The following is a 19,702-nucleotide window of genomic DNA, read 5'->3' as shown; positions in this document are numbered from 1 at the left end:
GTCTATTAAGGCGACTTGAGACACCCTCCCCGGAAGCCCCGGCATCTGGTCCACGTGGGAGAACAGACAGAGCAGGTGGCTCAGAGGATGTGAAGGTGCAAAAGTCAGCGGGGACATGACAACACAAGAAGAGGGCAGAGGAAGCAGTCACAAAGAGGAGAAACTCGTCAGAGATGCCAACAGACCGCCTCTGCAGATAGGAAAGGTGGCAAGTGGTCCAACACAAGGACTGACTCCCAGCTTAACCTTTACCGGGTCAGGTTCCAGAGGGACAGGGGCAGACCCGGAAGTGCTGTTTGGGATACAACGTGAGTGGGAAATCAGCAATCTGTCCCAGAGGTGCCACCGCCCAGTCTGAGATGCAAACCAGACAGATGATCAGAGAGAACTAGTTGGCAAGACTCACTGGAGGGTGGAAAGGCCATACCTCCAGAGCTCCCTCATCCTCCCCTTGACTTGAGCAATAAAAACGATGCATTTATAGGGCAATGTTTTAGTTACCAGAGAAATTACATGCACTGGGTGCTCCCTGGACAGTATGCCTTGCCTCCAGGAGACACAAGTGAGATACCAATGTCCACGGTTTGGGGAGGGCCACTCAGGAAGCCTGTTCAGCATTCCAACAACCCGGCCAAAGAAATCACAAGACACGCGAGAAAACAAAACTGTTTTTTGGCAGGTCAGTGTAAGTCAAGTACCGAACGGTATTTGTCACTTTTTGCAACGAATGTCAACTGAACTCTGGCTTCAAGGGCTCTGAAGGATTGCGCTGTCCACACAGATGAACGTGACAGACATGCTTGGCGCCCCGCTACTACTCCACGTTTTGTCCGCCCACACCTTTTTTGTTTTTATGTCCCCATTCCCACTTTAAAGTCTGAACTACTCACCTCCTAAGGCCTACTGTAAGTGCAAGTGGGGAATAAACACAGACACAGAAATACTCACCAAAGATTTACTCATTTTCTGCTGATCTTGGAAAAACAGGAAGGACAGTGAAAGTGGAGGCAGACCTGGGGAAAGAAAGGACAATCAACGAAACTAAGTGAGATCTGGACTGCCGAGGAAGGGGGGGAGAGTACTCTCCTGGCAAGTTCCATGAAAGAAACTGCGACACTGTCCCTTTAAATCTTCAGAAATGACCAAAAGAATGAGGGCACACCCACCTGTCTGTAACTCCCACCTGACTGGTATGTTGTTTCTTAACTAACCAACCTGAATCCTATTGAAATCATCCTCCATCATTAAAAGTAACATAAAACAAAATCTGTTACACTCATCTTCTCACTACCCCTTTTAACTACTTAAGAACAGAACGGGGATGCTCTGAGGAAAGAGATGCGCTCAGGCATGGCTGTCTTTAAATCCTTTGTACAAACTGCAAAAGGGTCTTTTATTTTTCTTTTTTTATTTTTATTTATTTATTTTTTATTTATTTATTTTTTTAAAAAAGATTTTATTTATTTGACAGAGAGAAATCACAAGTAGGCAGAGAGGCAGGCAGAGAGAGATAGAGAGGAGGAAGCAGGCTCCCTGCTGAGCAGAGAGCCCAATGCGGGACTCGATCCCAGGACCCTGAGTTCCTGACCTGAACCGAAGGCAGCGGCTTAACCACTGAGCCACCCAGGCGCCCGCAAAAGGGTCTTTTATTAAGAAACTCATTTTGACTTAAATGTAACAGGACAGAACCCAGGTCCAGGAGGCGAGTCCTGCGAGCAAGCCCACCCCCCAGACCCCGTCAACGTGGGCAAGCCCCTTCCCTTCTCAGGCCCAGTCTTCTCCTGTCAACTCCTTCTCGCACACTGGTCCTGCCCTACACTGGGGGATGCCCCAGGGCACAACCCAGCGGGGTCAGAACACGCTCCTGCGCGCTTACAGACCCGTCTACAACTGGACAGAGAACCGGGGGAGCAAGGGTGTCGGGGTGGAGGGGAGAGAGGAACTCCCTGCGCCCCCAGGAGCGTGAGTCCCACGAGTCCCGAGTCCCGGAGGAGCGCCCATCCCTCCAAGTCCAGCCGCCCGCAAGACCCACAAACGCACGACCTACCCCGTCGGGACACGCCGAGCTGCCCCGAGGCTCCAGAGGACTCCGGGACGGGGGTGGCTCCTCCTCCGCCCGCCAGGGCTGCCGTTCCCGGTGAGCCGGCTCTGGGCCTACAGGGCAAACTCACTTCGGGCCGACGACCCTCCCGGGCCCCGATTCGGAAGCAGACTGGCCGGGCCGGGGCCTCGCCGCCCTGCGTCCTTGCCGCCGCCACCGTCCGGCCCCTCCGGCCCAGCCCGCGGGCTCCGGGGCTCGCGCTCGGGGGTCCCCGCTCGAGCCTCCGCGAGGACCCGCGCCCGCACAGCCCCACGCTCGCTGGGTGCCGGCCCGGCTGGAAGGGGGGCACCCCTCAGACACTGGGACGCTCGCCTGCCGGAGGCCGAAGCCTGGGAACCACAGCGAGCGGTGACCTGAACTCGGGCAGGAAGCGAGAGCAGCGCAGCGGCACTACGCGTGCGCGAACACGCACACAGGCCGAGCTGCACATGCGCAGGACGGCGGCGGCGGTGCGCCTCTTGGAGCCCACTCGGGAGCGAGTCAAATACCGGACCTCTGTTTCCCGTGAGTTCAAGCGCCCACAAGTTAGGGGACGTCTCGAAAAAGCCACACTTAAAAAGAACAAAGGCAAGGGGAGGGGAGGGAAAGGTAGGGAAGGGAAAAGGAAGGGCGAGGGAAGCAAAAGGGAAAGGAAGGAAAGGAGAAATAAAGGGAAAAACTGAAAAGAAAAAGACAATCCCGCCTTATCTAGGATGAGAGTAGCGGTAGAGGGAACGTGGGTGCCGCTGAGGGAGAAGCGGAGAGAATGGGAGTAGCTACTGAGACAGGCGCCCCGGAGTTGCCCGCGGGACTCTTCCTGAGTCCCTGCTCCTATTTCTTTGTAGTTTTCTCCGTGTTTCCCCTTCACAAAGCAGCTCCTCCTTGTTTGTCACTCAGTCTTATTTATTTGACACAGAGAGAGAGAGATCCCAAGTAGGCAGAGAGGCAGGTGGAGGGTGGGGGGTAAGCAGGCTCCCTGCTGAGCAGAGAGCCCCATGCGGGGCTCGATCCCAGGACCCTGAGATCATGACCTGAGCCGAGGCAGCTGCTTCACTGACTGAGCCACATCACACCCCTGATCCCCACCACTCTCCTACTTCTCCATCTCCAGGCACTGGACTTCTTCCATCACTCCTGCTTCACAGGACAAGCCCACTGTTCCTCTGCTGTGTGGCTGAACTTCGCTGTTGCTGCCTCCTGACCTCCCCTCAGCGGCCACCTATAGGCCTGGATGCTTTCCGGTTCCAGAAGCTTGGCTGCTCTGACTCTTCTGTGCTCTGGGAGCCACACGTGCTTCTGCCATCAGCTCACACTTCCGAACCACCTCCCTGGATCCGTATTCCTTCTCAGCCTTCGGTGGCCTCTAGCCTCTCCCACTTTCCTAGCTGGTCCCTCTCTTTATCCTCCAAGTCTCTTAAGCTTCACCCCCTTCTCAGCAGCCTCGGCTCCCTTCTCTTCAACTGGATCCATCCTGATCTCAGTTTCTCTAGGTGTTCATGCTGAAACCTCCATGTTCTGCTCCAGTGTTCCCAAGCACTCCCAGTTCTCACCTGTCATCAGTCAGCGGACTGTTTGCTTTCTCGCCTGTTTGTTACTGCTGTATTGTGTGCATCCACCGTCCTGTTTCTTGTGCCTTTTCATTCAGGTCTTTCCTCATTTGAGTTGTTTCCTAATCTGCCTTTACCTGCCACCTTGCAGAGACCTAAAGCTTCTTAAATATACATTTTAAGTCCTAAGTGTCTCATGTGTTATATCTGTTTCCAAGCTGCCATACTGTTTCTCCTCTTTGTTTCCGTGTCTGCAGAATCTAGCCTCTGCTGTTCCCAGTCCATCAACTGTGTCCCAATTCTGAATGCCATCCCTCTCCTTGAGCTGCTGTAATCAGATGCTGATGTCCGTGTGGCTCTTCTGACCTTGGTGGTTTCACTTTCTGAAATCGCTCCAGTCTTCGGAGTTCATCTCATTTATCCGAACTGCACCCCAACCCCAACCACAACACACACACACACACACACACACACACAATTTTCCCTTTGGTTTGTCTTTACTCCATTGCTTGTTGTTCCTCTATAGAGTGCTGTGTTCATCTCCTAAATATCTCACATCTCCCAAGCTATTCCAAATCCCCATGAGGACCCCATTATTTCAATCCTTATTTGTCAACTTCTCCAACATCTCCTGTGATAGATCTGTCCCCAAAATGTTACCTCTCTGACTACCTGAGTTTTGCCAATCTCCTACCATAGCCAGTGTGTTGTATAAATAATTTTTCAGATACCTCTCCCTCCCTGCTCCCTGGGAGAGAACCTCTACATCTTTGGAATCCTGAGTGATAGGAGTGTTTGTTACTCACACTGGGCCCCATGGACCAAACCTGAGTTTGTGCTAATGAGATGAGTCAGGATAGGGCCAGCCATACCAGGAACCCCAACAGGTCTGGGGCTTTGAACCACTTGATATCAGCCCAATCTCTAGGGGAAGGAAGAGAGTTGGAGACTGTGTTCGATGTATGGCCAATGATGGAGTTAATCACACTTGCATAATGAAAGCCCAGTAAAAACTCTGGTCACCAAGCTCAGGTGAGCTTCATGACGGTTGATATGCATCTATGTGCCAAGACATCCATGGGATGCTTCCCGTGGACACTGAAGCTTGGTATTTGAGACAGCCCCAGTATTCTCTGGTGCTACCATCTCCCAAGATCGGTTTCATCCAATATTCAGGATTCCTGCCATTAACTCTTTCTTCTCCATGCCTCTCTTATTTGACAGCTTAAGCTTCTCCTAACTTACTGTGTTTCTCAGAAAGTTCTCCCAAAGCCTCATTTCTTTCCAGTTGTTCTATTTCATCCCATACTGTAGATTTTCCTTCTACCAAAGAAGGGTGCTCCCTTGCACCTGTGGGTCTGCTTGCCATGGATCATCGCCTAAAATGCATACTCTCACTGAGGCACGTTGCCTTTGTTGTGAATTTCAGATTATCTAGGTCCCCATAGCTCTATCTTACTTCTTCCCCTTTTCCTGCCTCAATATCTTTGCCTTGTTTCTTGCTTTAAGACACAAGCTCAGTGTTCAATTTATCTTCTTTTTTTTTTTCTACATAAAAAGTTACTTACACTTGGAGCGCTTGAGTGGCTCAGTGGGTTAAATGTCTGCCTTCGGCTTAGGTCATGATCTCAGGGTCCTGGGATCGAGACCGCCCGCATCCGCATCCCGTTCTCTGCACAGAGGGGAGCCTGCTTCCCCTGTCTCTTTCTGCCTGCCTCTCTGCCTACTTGTGATCTCTCTCTGTCCAATAAATAAATAAAATCTTTTTAAAAAAACCCACATCCTCATTAAAAAAAAGCTTACACTTATTTTTCAAAGGTAAGATGTGTGGCTGAATAATCACAACCCCATTGAGAAAGAGTATCATTGGACAGTGAACCGTAAGACCAATTGAGATGACCACAAACACCACGAAGATGAAGACTTTTATCTTTATTATGTTTCCTCAAGAGACACATTGCAGTGTCCTCTTTAATAACCTAAAATAACATAAAACAACTTACAAACGTGTCATCCAGGCAAGTAAAAGAATTACAACTGATTCCCACAATTTAATAATGAAGACTACATGTCAAATAAACATTTACAGTAATAAAAACTTGAGGGAATCACCTACCTAGTTATAAGTGTAATTGATATATAACTATAGTAAAAGCATAAAAACCTATCCCGAATATGTCAGCAATATTTTATCTACAGGTGTAATCTCATCCCAAAACTTTGTAGTTTCCTCAAGAGACACATTGCAGTGTCCTCTTTAAACCTAAAGTAACATAAAACAACTTACAAACGTGTCATCCAGGCAAGTAAAAGAATTACAACTGATTCCCACAATTTAATAATGAATACTACATGTCAAATAAACATTTACAGTAATAAAAACTTGAGGGAATCACCTACCTAGTTATAAGTGTAATTGATATACAGCTATAGTAAAAACACAAAACCTATCCCGAATATGTCAACAATATTTTATCTACAGGTGTAATCTCATCACAAAACTTTGTAGGAACATGTTTTGAAAACTATGACTATTTCAGAACTTTTAAAAATAAATACATAAATATAAAATATAAAAATAAATAAAATAGTTCTAAGGACAACATTTTCAAAATATACCAATGAAATTCATGGCATAATATTAGGCTATTATAATCCTTTGTCTCTCGTTTTATATTTTTGAAGTAATCTCCTCCTTGTTTGTGTCCCAATGCATAAAAAAGAGGATCTCCAACTCCTACCTCAAGCGAGATTTGAATTTAAAAAATCTGAAATATTTGGCACCACCTCAGGAAAGGGTGGATTCTGAAAAACAGTCTGGTTTCTTATTGTCCTTCTCTGGACTCCTATAAGTACTCCCAGCTCCTCGGAGTACAATATGAAAATTCCCTTTAGCTAATTTTAGAAGGTCTTGGGTTCTTCTAGATTATCTGCACAAGAGACTCCTCTCTTCCTTCCTCATGCCTATTGTTAGTGTCTAGATTGATTTCCTGCTGTAAACCTGCATCGCCCCGGGCCTCAGGGATCTGAAATTGAGAGAAAGAGAGGAAGTCAGATCGCAAGGAGTCAACGGTCCAGACATATTGGTCAGTTCTAACCAGAATTTAGACTAATTCATAAATCCAACTTTATCTCTAATCCTTCATTCTAAACCCCAATTCATTTTCAGTTATGACTCTTGGACTTTGGTGACCCTGACCCCCCCAATTTTTTCATGAGCCTAAGGTCACACCCGGTTATCTGCTTGATAGCCAGGACTCTAGGTGATTCTGCTCAGGGAGTAAAGCAAAATTGAGGGTCGCCTGGGTGGCTCAGGCGGTTGAGCGTCTGCCTTCAGCTCAGGTACCCGGGAATGAGTTCCACATCAGGCTCCTTGCTCAAATGAGGAGCCTGCTTCTCCCTCTGCCTGCTACTCCCCTGCCTGTGTTCTCTCTCTGTCTCTGACAAATAAAATCTTTAAAAATAAAACAAAAACAAAACAACAACAACAACAAAACAAACAAACAAACTTGAGAGAATGTTGCTTTAGACCTGAAACTCACCTTGGTCCTTTTGTGCTACTTAAAGTCTGAACAAAGAACCATACTGCAAACATCAACATCATGAACCATGAGACCACATAATCCTCCATTCTAACCCTAGATCCTAATGTTTAACCATAACACCTAGTCCAAAATTTGGTCAGTGCTACATGGTCTGAATGTTTGTCTCTTCACCTCCCTCAAATTTGTACATTGAGATCCTAACCCACAAGGTGATGGTGCTATAAGATGAGCTCTTTGGGATGATTTGGCCATGGTGGGGGGGCCCTCAACAATGGCAGTAGTGCTCTGATAAAAGAGACCCCAGTGACATAACTCAGAACCCACTTAGTCTGCAACCCAGAAAAGTGTCCGGCACCCTGCTCTCAGACTTCCAGCCTCCAAACCATGAGAAATAAGTGTCTGTTGCTCAAAGCCATGTTGTACTTCGTTTTGGGAGCCCGAATGGACTGAGAATTAGTTCACATGATTTAAACCAAATCTTTACTTAATCCTCTGCCCAAATCTATAACTCTACGTGCTGATCACAATAAGCTATGCTAAAACTAGTATTTCTTTTCTTTTTTAAAGATCTTATTTATTTATTTGACAGACAGACCACAAGTAGGCAGAGAGGCAGGCAGAGAGAGAGGGGGAAGCAGGCTCCCGGCTGAGCAGAGAGGCCGATGTGGTGCTCGATCCCAGGATTCTGGGATCATGAACTGAGCCGAGGCAGAGGCTTAACCCACTGAGCCCCCCAGGCACCCTGAAACTAGTATTTCTGAAGGTTCACTCATTCTGACACACCCCTTGATGTGAACCTGAGGGGAAAGATGCAATGGAACGAGATGAGAAACTCGTCCAGAAGTTGGCAGGGGACACAAAGGACTGACAGATGTCATCTGGCATCAGCAATGTGTTCGCAAGCAAATCTGGATGAACATACAGTTAGTCCTAATTTATCTTTTATTATTGGATAGATAGATTGTTCCATCCAATGCCCTATTGTTAGACATTTACTTTGTTGTAAATAAATCCCCAGAATTCATATCTCTGAGGCATGAAAGAGAAAGTAAAAACACAATGTAGGGGAAAAAATTGGAAACTTGCTCCCTTTTCACAGAAAGTCAACATTTCCTCAGAGCTATCATCTGGGCCCAGTTGGTTTCAATGTAATCATTTCAGCCAAGTCCATGCCTCTGTGACAAACTGGTTTTCCTGAGGTCCTTAAGGTTTTCCACACGTCTCCCTGAGTCATGGCTCTGTGGGGTTGTCAGCTCGTGGCTGGGACCTGAGTGCGTGTACGGCTTCCACCTCATAGCGCATGGAAGGCTGACATGTGGGGCTAGGGAGATGAGCGTGGGTTCAGCTCCTGGATTCCTCAGATCTCCTCATTACACAAGAAATCATTGTGCCTGGACCCATGAGGACAGAGACCTACCTTCCCTTAGGCCGATGACCTCAGGCCTCCATGGCCCTAGGAGACCTAGGGCATCAGAGTGAGGCGGTCTCGCCCCCACACCCACAGGTCTGGATCAAAAGCCTGGATCTAGAAGACAAGCGGCCCCATGAGAACACAACTTCCAGATGGGCCCTGCCCCCGCGACCCCCGACCTGCTCCCTCCTGTCGTCCAGACCCTTAATTCTTTCTGGTCCCAAATCCCCATGTCCCTCGCTGCACCTCCTCTCTCTCCCATTGGGCCCCACACCCCAAATCCCTCCAGCCAACCTACCTCTTCACACTCTTCTCGGGACACCCTGGTCCTCCAGTTCATGGATCGTATAAATTGGAATCTCAGTTTGTGGAACAAGGGTCGCTCGGACCGGTTCTTCCCATAGAGGAATGAAAAGATGGCCTGTTTGGGGGCCTGGTTATCCTCTTCCATATCATTGGCCAGGTAGCTGGAGAGAGACATCAGGTGGCTGGTCAGGAGCAGGACGGGAAGGATGCCCCTCCCCCACCTGAGCTCAGCTTCCCAGCAAGGACACAGGTTGCTTATTACCCAGTGTCACAGAGTGCCACTCAGTCATCAAGAGGGCATGGCTGGGCAGAGACTTCTTCCAGCTTGAGGATGGAGAGGGAACTCAATGGGAAGCCTGAGGGCATGTCCTGTGGGGGGACACCCACACCCACCCCTTCCCTTTAGCTAGTTTGTGCACAAACCTGTCTTCCCATAGAGCAAGGCCACATACATATCCCATGGGCAGGAGCTGACCCTGTTCTATTCTGTAACCATGACTTTCCTACCAAATGACTAATATAGGACTGGGTTCATGGGTGCATGAATTCAACACGCACTTCTTGAACCTCTCTTCCCATTGCCTCATGTCCTTGGTCCATAAGGTGTACTCTATATGTATTTGTTGAAGGAATAAATGATGCTTTTTCTCATATTCAAGTGCAAAACTGATCACCTCCTAGTCCCAACATAACTTAAACCTATGCAAAACAGAAGGAATTCTGCAGTGTCTTTGAGAGTGTGGTAATATCTTGACAAGTCCTGCAGGCATCAAGTCTAATGGGCTTGGGGAAGGGGACAGAGGGGTGGGGCGGGGAGTGGATAGGCAATAACCATAGTCCAGAATATCCATGACACTCGGATTTTACAGAAGTGCTGCTGGGGTGCGGAAGTCAGGGAGGTTGGCGGGGCGGGGAAGGGGGGAGCATCTGAATATTTGGGAGTTGAAGTTGACCTTGAGGACAAGTCGTTTTCCTCAGGTATAGGTGCAAAATTACCTAGACAGAAAACGCAATATAGGAACAGAGGGAAGTGTCCTTAGAAGGTTGAAACAGCAAGGGGATGAGCAAGTCGGATGAAGACGAAAGGGTTGAATCCAAGCTCAGAAGCCTGGCCTTGACCCAGAACACCACTGGCCCTGGAGAGTGAAGGAGGAGACCAGAACTTTGAAGGACTTCATGCACATAGCACCCACAGGATTGGGGACAGTCTTGTAAAACTCACCCGCGGAAGCATTCACAACAGATCTGTGCTATGTCTTGGGGGCGTGAATGGAGGCATTTGTGCTGGGAATGCTTAGGAGGAAAACAATTACACTTGTTATCGCGGTGGGAAGGGGACAGACAGAGGATCAGGACTGGCTGCTTCGCTAGTCTGTTTGCTCAGGGCAGGGCCGTGTCCATTCCTTCCTTCTGTCCTCTTAGAAGGGTCTTCTGTTTGCTTTTCCTGGCTGACGTCAGGGTTGTTTGTGTTTACAAGGAACAGTCTAAAAAAACACTATCCTATAATCCTATCGTTTTTATAAACGGGGTCAACAGTTTTTTTTAAAAGTAGTTTAATAAGCAGTTAGAAATGGTTTAAAAAATAAAGTAGAAGAAAGGTTAGGGTTCCACTTTCCTCCTCCATCCACCCAGGTAGCGAATTCTACTGAGGGATGAGACAAAAATACTCACAGGGCTATGAAGAAATGGATTCGCTGGTACTGCCAAGAGAAGAGGCCAGCACGGCTGAAGTAAGCTATGACCATAGACAGCAGATACTGGCGGCAAGAGGAGACACAGTGTCAGAGAGAGGTCACATCCTGGGCGAGGAAAACCAGTGGGGCATGGGGACAGGAGGCTGGAGCAGGTGCTCCCGCTTTGACGGACTGGGTGAATTTGCTTATTTGGTGTCAAAAGGTTGGTTGCAAACCAAAGAAGTCAAGGGAAGAGTTGATGGTGCTCACAGGATAGCAAGCTGTGCTGGTCTGAGGGCTTGTCTTCAGGACAGCCGGCCTCTAGAGGGTCTCTGAGAAGCTTGAGCCGAGGGGAGCCCCACCCAAGAGCTGAGAAAGAAGGGACTTAAGGTGGCAACAGCCAGAGGGGCATGCCTGGGACTCAGGTCCCAGAGGACCTGCAGGAAACCACGAGGTCCCCAATGGGAAGTGTTGGCAGTATGAGGTTGGAGAAAGGGTTTTGGAAGCATCGCCCTGCCCCAGGACAGATGTTGGAGCAAGAACACATCTGAGTGGAGAACAATGATACCTTGTCGGATACGCTCAGATTTTTGTCCCAGGCCAGAAATTTTTGAATGACAGGATCCTCTGTGAAAAGAGGGCATAGGTCAGGTTGAGAAGCACAACGGGGTTACTGTGGGAGCATTCCAGGGCAAAGAGGAGAATGATGCCTCTCCTGGGGAAGTTCCAGGATGTGGCCAGCGGTGAGGCTGATGGGCAAAAGGGAGCAAAGACCAGTCACCGCCCGGAGAACGTTGGTGGCATCCGGTGTGGGGAGGCTGAGGGAGCACACCTGTAAGATTGGATGGGAAGTCAACAGGGACGCTATCTCATCATGCATGGATATGCCACTGTGGAGACCACAGTCATTCCCTGTCATTTTCTCATCCCACAGTGATATAAGGGTATAAAGATGGCATGTCATTTCCACACCCCCTGCCCAACTCCACACACAGAGCCAAAGACATTTATTGTCAAAAGGCCAATAAGGGGCACCTAGGTGGGTCCATGGGTTAAAGACTCTGCCTTCGGCTCACATCGTGATCGCGGGGTTCTGGGATCGAGCCCCACATCAGGCTCTCTCCTCAACGGGGAGCCTGCTTTCCCCATCTTTTTCTGTTGCCTCTGCCTGCTTGTGATATCTCTCTCTCTCTCCTCTCTCTCTCTCTCTCTCTCTCTCTCTCTCTGTAAAATAAATGAATAAAATATAAAAAGAAAAAAAAGCAAAAGACCAATAAGAACTAAGACATCTCAGGAGTGTAACTGAAACCAATCTTTCTCATCCCAAGTACAGACCTTTCTCCAAGTCTCACCTAATCCTCTGTCATTTTCATGTGTCCCCAGTGAGGGATCATTATGGAGTCCTCCAAGGATGGAGAGCTCACCAACCTTCAGAGAATGCTTTTCCACTGGAAAATTCTTTTCCATTGGAAGCTTCTTGAATTTAAAGAGAAAATGGAAGAGTGTTGGAGGAGATCTTCTTACCAAGCAACTTTTTGAAGACCTCGTGGTGTTCAGGGAGCACTGAAGACACCCGTTGTCTCTTCAACTTCATCTTGAGGCCACACAGTGACTCCACGACCCAGATGTCCTCAGCGCCAGAGCCTGTCTCCTCATCTGACTCATCCCTTCCTCTCTTCCTTGTGGGGGACTCAGGCATGGGGCGGGGGTCTACCCAGGGGGCTGAGTGAAGAAACCAGGCTACAGTATAAGGCTTTGGTCTTTGGAATTCAGCCACCCCTTCTCCCCCTCCAAAAACCCCAACTTCCCCTTCATTCTCTCCAGCCTTACTGACAATTGACATCTCCCCAACCATGTTTCCATCTTTCTCCTTTGTTGATACACATCTGTCCCCATTCATCTTTGGCACTGTTTCACCACCCCCATCCTCAAAATTTCATTGTAGATAACTTCTGCCCTGGGAATAATGGCATAATTTTCTCTCTTCCTTTACCTCCTCTTTGGACCTCATCTCCTAACCCACTTTCCCTGCTTCCTGGGCTTTCCTTCCATGGTTATAGTTTTGTCCCCAAATCCTGTACTTTCCTTCTCCAATCCCCGGCTTTCTGGATCTCTCCTGTCACACACACCCTATTCAGACACTCCTTCCTGACTTTTGTACCCATTCCTCTTTACTAGCCAAGCCTCCCAAGTCCCTTCCTCTTCCTCCTTTCTCACCTGATGGTCCTGGGATTTCATCATCCACCACATTGAGCTGGTACCCTGAGGTGCTAGGCTGGGGACTCTGGTCCTCAGACTGGGAATGCGGTTGATTAGGTTGATCATCAGCCATGATTTTTCCCAAGCTCTTCTGTCCTCCCAGAAACCTGAGACCCTGTTCTGGGCAACTTCTGACCGAACACAAGCCCGTGATCCCTTCTCCAAGCTGGGGCAAAGCCAGGAGTGGCCAAAAGGTCTGTGAAGATACAGTTGTCTACCTCTGCTGCCAAGCACCATGGAATCTGGTCCTTCCAATCAGGAAGGTCGGAAGCCTCTGATGTCACAGGTCATTCCAACCTGGCAACCAGTTTGAAGGGAAACACGTAACTGCCACAGTGGTGTCCAGTTTTGCATCTCGAGGTAAGGGCTGTTTCCAGCCACCGACCCAGCCTTGGACCATCCTCCAAAACTGTCCTCGAGGGGTCTGGATCGCTCTACTCCTCTCCAGCAGATACCCGGCTCTCTCCCCTCTTGGCACATATTGGGCTCTCTCCATCCTTCCTATTCCTTTTCAGGGCACAATCTGGTGGGAGAAGGAGGAAAGAGACAAGGGAATTTGGGATGGGCCGAAACGTAAGAACTTACAAGACAGACATAAGTATGTCAAGAAGGTTCCAGGTACATGGACTTGTTGGAAGTAAAACTTAGTTTAAGGGACGCCTGGGTGGCTCAGTTGGTTAAGCAGCTGCCTTCGGCTCAGGTCACGGTCCAGCATCCTGGAATTGAGTCCCACATCAGGCTCCTGGCTCGGCGGGGAGCCTGCTTCTCCCTCTGCCTCTGCCTGCCTCTCTGCCTGTGCTCACTCGCTCCCTCTCCCTCCCTCTCTCTCTCTGACAAATAAATAAATAATTTTTTTTAAAGAAAGTTAGTTTAAATCGCTTGATTTGGTAGACTTCTTCTGCTCCATGTTTTACAGACATTGTGTTGGGGGTGGGGGTTCAGTGGTGGGGGAGCACCCACGCTCTCCTCTGAGGCAACTCTGAGCCCAAGAGACATTTTGGGAACCTGAACCGGTAGATAACTGTACCTGTGTTCTCACACACTTCAGACGGTGTCTACAACTTAAGAAGTCCCTGGACCACCCAAAACCTGCCCCTTGATCACAATTAATCAGCTCTAGTCTGCATCTGAAATTTGTAAGCCCGTGTATCACTCTCGACCCAGAAACTTCATGACCACTTGTGTATCTTATGAACAAAATGCCACATGCACAAAAAGGCTAGATGGAAAAATCTCCCGTTTAAGGCAGAATCTGTTTAACCAAGAAGGTGGGAAGCATGTGGTAGCATAGACGCCGTCACAGAGGTTCTGGCCGGCTGTCCATTAACATCAGAAGAAGCTTCTTCCCAACCTCCTACCTCCTACCTCTGCTTCTCACCTGTGCATCTGAATCTTGCTCACTCTCTCCTTCTGTGTTAAAATAACAGGACTGAAAATTTACCATTTTAACCATTTTTGAGGGTATGATTTGTTAGCAGTATGCACCTTCGGGTCTCTGTGCGACCATCAGCACCATCCTTCTCCAGAACTTTTTCGTCTTCCCTGAAACTGAAACTCTGCACCCACTGAAGGAGAACTGCCCGTTCTCCCCTCGCCCAGCCCCTGGCAAGCACCATTCCACTTTCTGTCTCTAGAGATTGGGCTATTTCAGATAGTTCCTATCCGTAGAATCATGCAGTATTTTCTGCGTATGTTTCTGATTTATTTCATTCAACACAATGTCTTCCAAGCTCCTTTGTGTTATAGTGTGTGACAGAATTCCTTCCTTTTTAAAGATGAATAATATCCATTCTGTGTGTGTGTATGTTTGCATTTTTACATGTTCCTTTCACAATCATATAAGAACAGTGATACATACATACCATTTTTAGTTTATCCATCCATCTGTTGATGGACGCCAGTAATGTTTCCACATTTTGGCTAAGCCTTGCTTTCGATCCATTGTTTGAAATTGGATGAGAAACACATCCTTAATTCGGGATGTGCCTCAAGTTTTATTTTGCACTTCGATCAAACTTACGGATAGCTAAGGAGCCCAGTCCAAGCATAAATAAAGTCAAACCAGTTCACCCAGGAAACAATATGGAGGTTTCTCCAAAGATTTTAGAAAACCAAACGAACAAACCCCCCAAAAAACAGAAGTACCCTATAATCTGGCACTCTTAAGGCCAGGTATACAACCAAAGGAAATGAAAACAGGATATTAAAGAAATATCTGCCCTCCTGTGTTCATTGCAGCATTACTCACAATAGCCGAGATAGGAAAACTACCACGGTGTCCGTCAACGGAGGCGTGCATAAAGAGGATGTGAGGTCCATACACAGGGAGCTGTAGATTGGTATTTGTATAGAGGTGAGAAAGTAGGAAATCCTGCCATTCGTGACAACATGGATGGACCTTGAGGGCATTATGTGGAATGAAATAAGACTGACAGAGAAAGACAAATACTGTTGGTAACATTTATATGGGAAATCTTAAAAAACAACAAAAAGTCAAACTCAGAGAAACAGAAGGTTAAAAAAAAGAAAGGAGGTTGCCAGGGGTGGGGAAGGTGGAGGAACTAGGGCGAGGCTGGTAAAAAGAAGAAAACTTTTCAGTGAGAAGATGAAGTCTACAGATCTCCTATCAGACACAGTAACCGCACACAACATAGCACATAAATGAAATTTGCCAGGGCAGTAGATCTTACATGTTTTCACCCCTCAAAAAGGTCAGTGGGTGAGGTCATGGATGTGTTAATTAACTAGGTGGTTAGAATCCCTTCACTGTGTACATCATAATGATGTACACTTTAAATCGTACAGATTTATATGTCAGTTACACCTCAATAAAACTGAAATTTTTAAAAAGTAGTTGATCCAAGGTGCAGGGACCGACAGTTACCTTTGTTTGCAGTTGTTAACCTTCACATTTGGATGAGGTCTCAGAGAGCCTGCAGGTGGCCTTGGGGTTCCCGCACAGAGTCCCTGGTCCTGGACCTCCTGCGGGTCCCACACTGACCCATGAAGGTCACGTGACTCGTGGCTGCAGAAGTTCAATCTCTAGGAAGCCTATTTGCATTCAGATTTCCATTCCTGATGTTTTCAGCCATCAGACCTGAGTGGACCCCCGCCATAACAAAACAGAAGTCTGCGATTTGTTATTTAGTTATTTATTTTTAAAGGTTATATTTCTTTATTTGACAGACATCACCAGTAGCCAGAGAGGCAGGCAGAGGGACAGGGGTGGGGAGGCAGACTCCCCACCGAGCAGAGAGCCCGATGCGGGGCTCGATCCCAGGATACTGAGACCATGACCCGAGCTGAAGGCAGAGGCTTTAACCCACTGCCACCTAGGCACCTCTGGGATTTGTTTTTTAGAACAAGGGATGTGATGCGCTAAAGACTGAAGCAAGATCCCAGGATTCACCTCGGCTGCTCTGATTCAAGTCCTCAGTCCTGTTCACGATGTCCCTTCTCCATCTGCTCAGACTCCCGTTGGTAGATAATCTGGAGAACATAAGCCAGTAGTTATAATATGCTTGTCTAAAAGATGGGGGTGGTGAGCGCGCCTGGGTGGCTCAGTGGGTTAAGCCGCTGCTTTCGGCTCAGGTCATGATCTCAGGGTCCTGGGATCGAGGCCCGTGTCCGGCTCTCTGCTCAGCAGGGAGCATGCTTCCCTCTCTCTCTCTCTCTGTCTGCCTCTCTGTCTACTTGTGATCTCCCTCTGTCAAATAAATATATAAAATAAAATAAAATAAAATAAAATAAAATAAAATAAAATGGGGGCGGTGAGAATGGGAAAGTAATGGTTTTGTTACAAAGCAGCACATGCCCTTGTGCAAATCCTCCTGCCTTCAGGGTCCCATCTCTTCAACCTATAAAATAAAATACGTAGATAAGATGACCTGTAAGCGTTCTGCCCATGTTAACATAACCAAGGCAGTGAGGAAGCAAACTGGACAAGACCAGGGACGCAAAGGCTAGGGGTAAAATTGTGTGCTCCCGTCCAAGCCCCCTTCCCCCTCTTCGTGTGTTGAAGTCCTAACCCCTGGTACCTCAGAATGTGATGTTTTCTTCTTCTTTTTCTTTTCTTTCTTTTTTGGTGGTGGGACTCTACGGAGGAAAATCAAGGTAAAATGAAGCCTTAGGGTGGACATCGTGATCTCAATGTCATGAGCCCCAAGCTAGGCACGGCACCCAGCAGGGAGTCTGCTTCTTTCTCTCTCTCTCTCTCTGTCTCCCCCTCTGCCCGCCCCTTGCTCATGCACTCTCTCCCTAAAATAAATATATAACTCTTAAAAAAAGAAAAAAGGAAAATTTGGATACAGAGACTCCCAGGTAGAGAGAAGAGACTGTGATGATACATAGAGAGGGGACAGTCGGCTACAAGCCAAGGAGAGAGGATGGGACCGAGCCCCCGCACCCCCCCCCACCCCGCCTAAGAACTAGGCCTGCCCACACCTGGATCTCAGACTCCCAGCCTCCAGAACTTGGAGACAATTCATCTCTGTTGTTAAGGCCCCTGGGTTGTCTTACTTTGTTGCAGCTTCCCTGTAAACCCATCCAACCAGTATTTTGCATAAGAGGGAATTCAGATTCAGCCACTTTCCTCGCACTTCTGTGGCCCCTTCCATTAAAACAAGCCATGTCCCGAGGCTTCAAAGAAGAACTAGTTCTTTCATACAGATTGGAAACTTGAGCTTTCTTAGCCTCTGACATTTCCTGGTCACCGTGAATGTGCTAGTTTGGGGGCAAAAAATGGTTGAAAGACTTTAAGAGAAGAATGATGCACAAATCTTGAGGATGGCTGCCAGTTATCTTCATAAAATTGATGTGTTAAAGAGAAACAGGAGCCAACACAGGCAATTACTTAGAAAATTAAGGGCTGGAAAGGCTTCTTCAAGTATGGTGTCAAAACAGAAGAAAAGTAGGAAGAGAGAGTGAGGGTCATCTGGGGGTCTTGGATGCTGAAGCATCTGCCTTTGGCTCACATCATAGTCCCAGAGTCCTGGGATCGAGTTCCACATCAGGGCTCCCTGCTTAGCAGGGAGCCTGCTTCTCCTTTTGCCTCTGCCTCTCTCTCTCTGTCTCTCATGAATAAATAAATAAATAAAAATCTTTAAAAACATTATGTCCATATGGCAGAAAATAAAAGTAAAACATTAAGTTGAAAAGGTCAGTGACATATTGGGGGCAATATTTGTACTTAATACAAATACAAAAAGAGAAAGCTTTATATTTTAAATACTAATAAATGAAGAGATCTTAATGAAGCCACATTAAAAGGTATAGATCTGGGGCACCTGGGGAGCTCAGTTGGTTAAGTGTCTGCCTTTGGCTCAGGTTTTGACCCTGGGGTTCTAGGATAGAGACCAGCATTAGGCTCCCTGCTTAGCGGGGAGTCTGCTTCTCCCTCTCTCACATCTGCTCCCCCTGCTTGTGCCCCTTCTCTGTCAAATAAATAAATAATATGTATATATTTTTAAAAGGTACAGGTCCAGGGGCGCCTGGACCAGTGGGTTAAAGCCCCTGTCTTCAGCTCAGGTCATGATCCCAGGGTCCTGGGATTGAGCCCCATGTCACGTTCTCTGCTCACCAGGGAGCCTGCTTCCCACCCCTCTCTCTCTACCTGCCTCTCTGCCTATTTGTGATCTCTGTCTGTCAAATAAACAAATAAAATCTTTAAAAAATAAAAAAAGGTGCAGATCTGGTACTTCTGGCCCAGACAGAATCACAGGGCTCAGATTTGCCTTCCCTGCTTAAAGAAGTTTCTAGGAGGGGGAAATATATGAATATATGAAATGACAGGTTTTAGCCATTTGGAGAGAGGAGTGAGCCCCCAAGAGCTTCCAGTTCACCACCCAGAGAGTTATCTAGGCTGAGGTATGTGGCAGGGGTCCTGGGGCTGCCCAGGATGTCTCTGAGTTGCAGGGACAGAGTTGGGTGGTGAGGGAGAGGTGGGCATGACAGCCAGAGTTCACAGGCAGAGAACCAGAGTGGACTGAGAGGCAGGAGGGTGTCCCAGTCTTCAGGTGAGCAGGTCAGTGCCTATGGGGGAGGCAAGGGTGGAGGCCAGGACCCAATAGACGGGGCAGGCGGGGGGCTCTGCCTGTCTTCCCCAAGGTGCTCAGCATAGCTTCCTTCCGTTACCTGACGAAAATGGAAAAGAACACAGAAGAAACGTGCCTGGAGGTCTTCCAGTCTCAGGCCCAGGGGAAGTGTGGTCACCTCTCATGAATTCCAGCATTCTGTTGGTGAGAAGTCTGTTGGTGGGAATTCGGGCACAGACCACACCTACTAGCAGCAAGAGCTGGGCAGGACTTCCGGGCTACACAGCCACAGCGATGGCGAACAGAGCAGCTTCCGGAGAAGCACGCCTTTGTGCAGGATTTGTTTGATGCAACAGCTCAGTGAGAGAAATCAGGAATGGGTTATGTGCCCATCATTAGCATAAATCAGTACTATTACCTTTGGAAAGAGTGTTACCTGGAGAAAACTTCCTCTGTGGATTTTGTATGTATCTAAATCTCCTAGAAGCTAAACCATTTTCTTGCTAGCATTGTAACAGGGGATGGTTGTTCTTAAGGGCCTGGGAGCCATCTCTTTGAAATGTAAGCCTCAAGGAAGCTAGTGTCTCTCTGTCACCAGGAGAGTTAAGGGTGGGCCCTAGACACCTAACTCTGAGCTTTAACGACCTGTTTGTCAGAAATGTGTAAGTAGTTTTCTTTTTCCTTTGGACAGAGACAACTGGCACGGATGGGCACCAAGATGACAAGGTACATTTAGGATGAACAATGAAAAACTTATACCAAATGCCGCTGGCAAGTCCTGTGACCCTGAAACAGGTGTATTGTTTTGCTGGAGAACTTCTATGTAATGGAATGTATCTGCCGAGCTGA

General features: G+C 47.8%; 1 protein-coding gene and 1 long non-coding RNA gene across 2 annotated transcripts in view; one reads left to right on the top strand and one right to left on the bottom strand.

Annotated features, from left to right (window-relative positions):
- ZNF12 (zinc finger protein 12) overlaps nucleotides 1-2,408 on the bottom strand; it is a 33,964-nt gene extending 31,556 nt beyond the window's left edge. The window contains 2 exon segments of the mRNA XM_059155643.1: nucleotides 949-1,013; nucleotides 2,048-2,408. Coding sequence (XP_059011626.1) covers nucleotides 949-963 — 15 coding nt within the window. The 5' untranslated portion in view covers nucleotides 964-1,013; nucleotides 2,048-2,408.
- A 106-nt stretch (nucleotides 2,409-2,514) lies between these two features.
- Nucleotides 2,515-19,679, top strand: LOC131820106 (uncharacterized). The gene is made up of 3 exons (XR_009349459.1): nucleotides 2,515-2,605; nucleotides 12,925-16,327; nucleotides 19,545-19,679. It is a non-coding gene; the product is annotated as an uncharacterized LOC131820106 (long non-coding RNA).
- The last annotated feature ends 23 nt before the right edge of the window (nucleotides 19,680-19,702 follow it).

This window comes from Mustela lutreola, chromosome 17 (genome assembly GCF_030435805.1).
Source record: "Mustela lutreola isolate mMusLut2 chromosome 17, mMusLut2.pri, whole genome shotgun sequence".
Classification (NCBI taxonomy): Eukaryota; Metazoa; Chordata; class Mammalia; order Carnivora; family Mustelidae; genus Mustela; species Mustela lutreola.
Note: the sequence above shows the minus strand (reverse complement) of the source record. Positions and strands in the feature narration are given on the sequence as shown.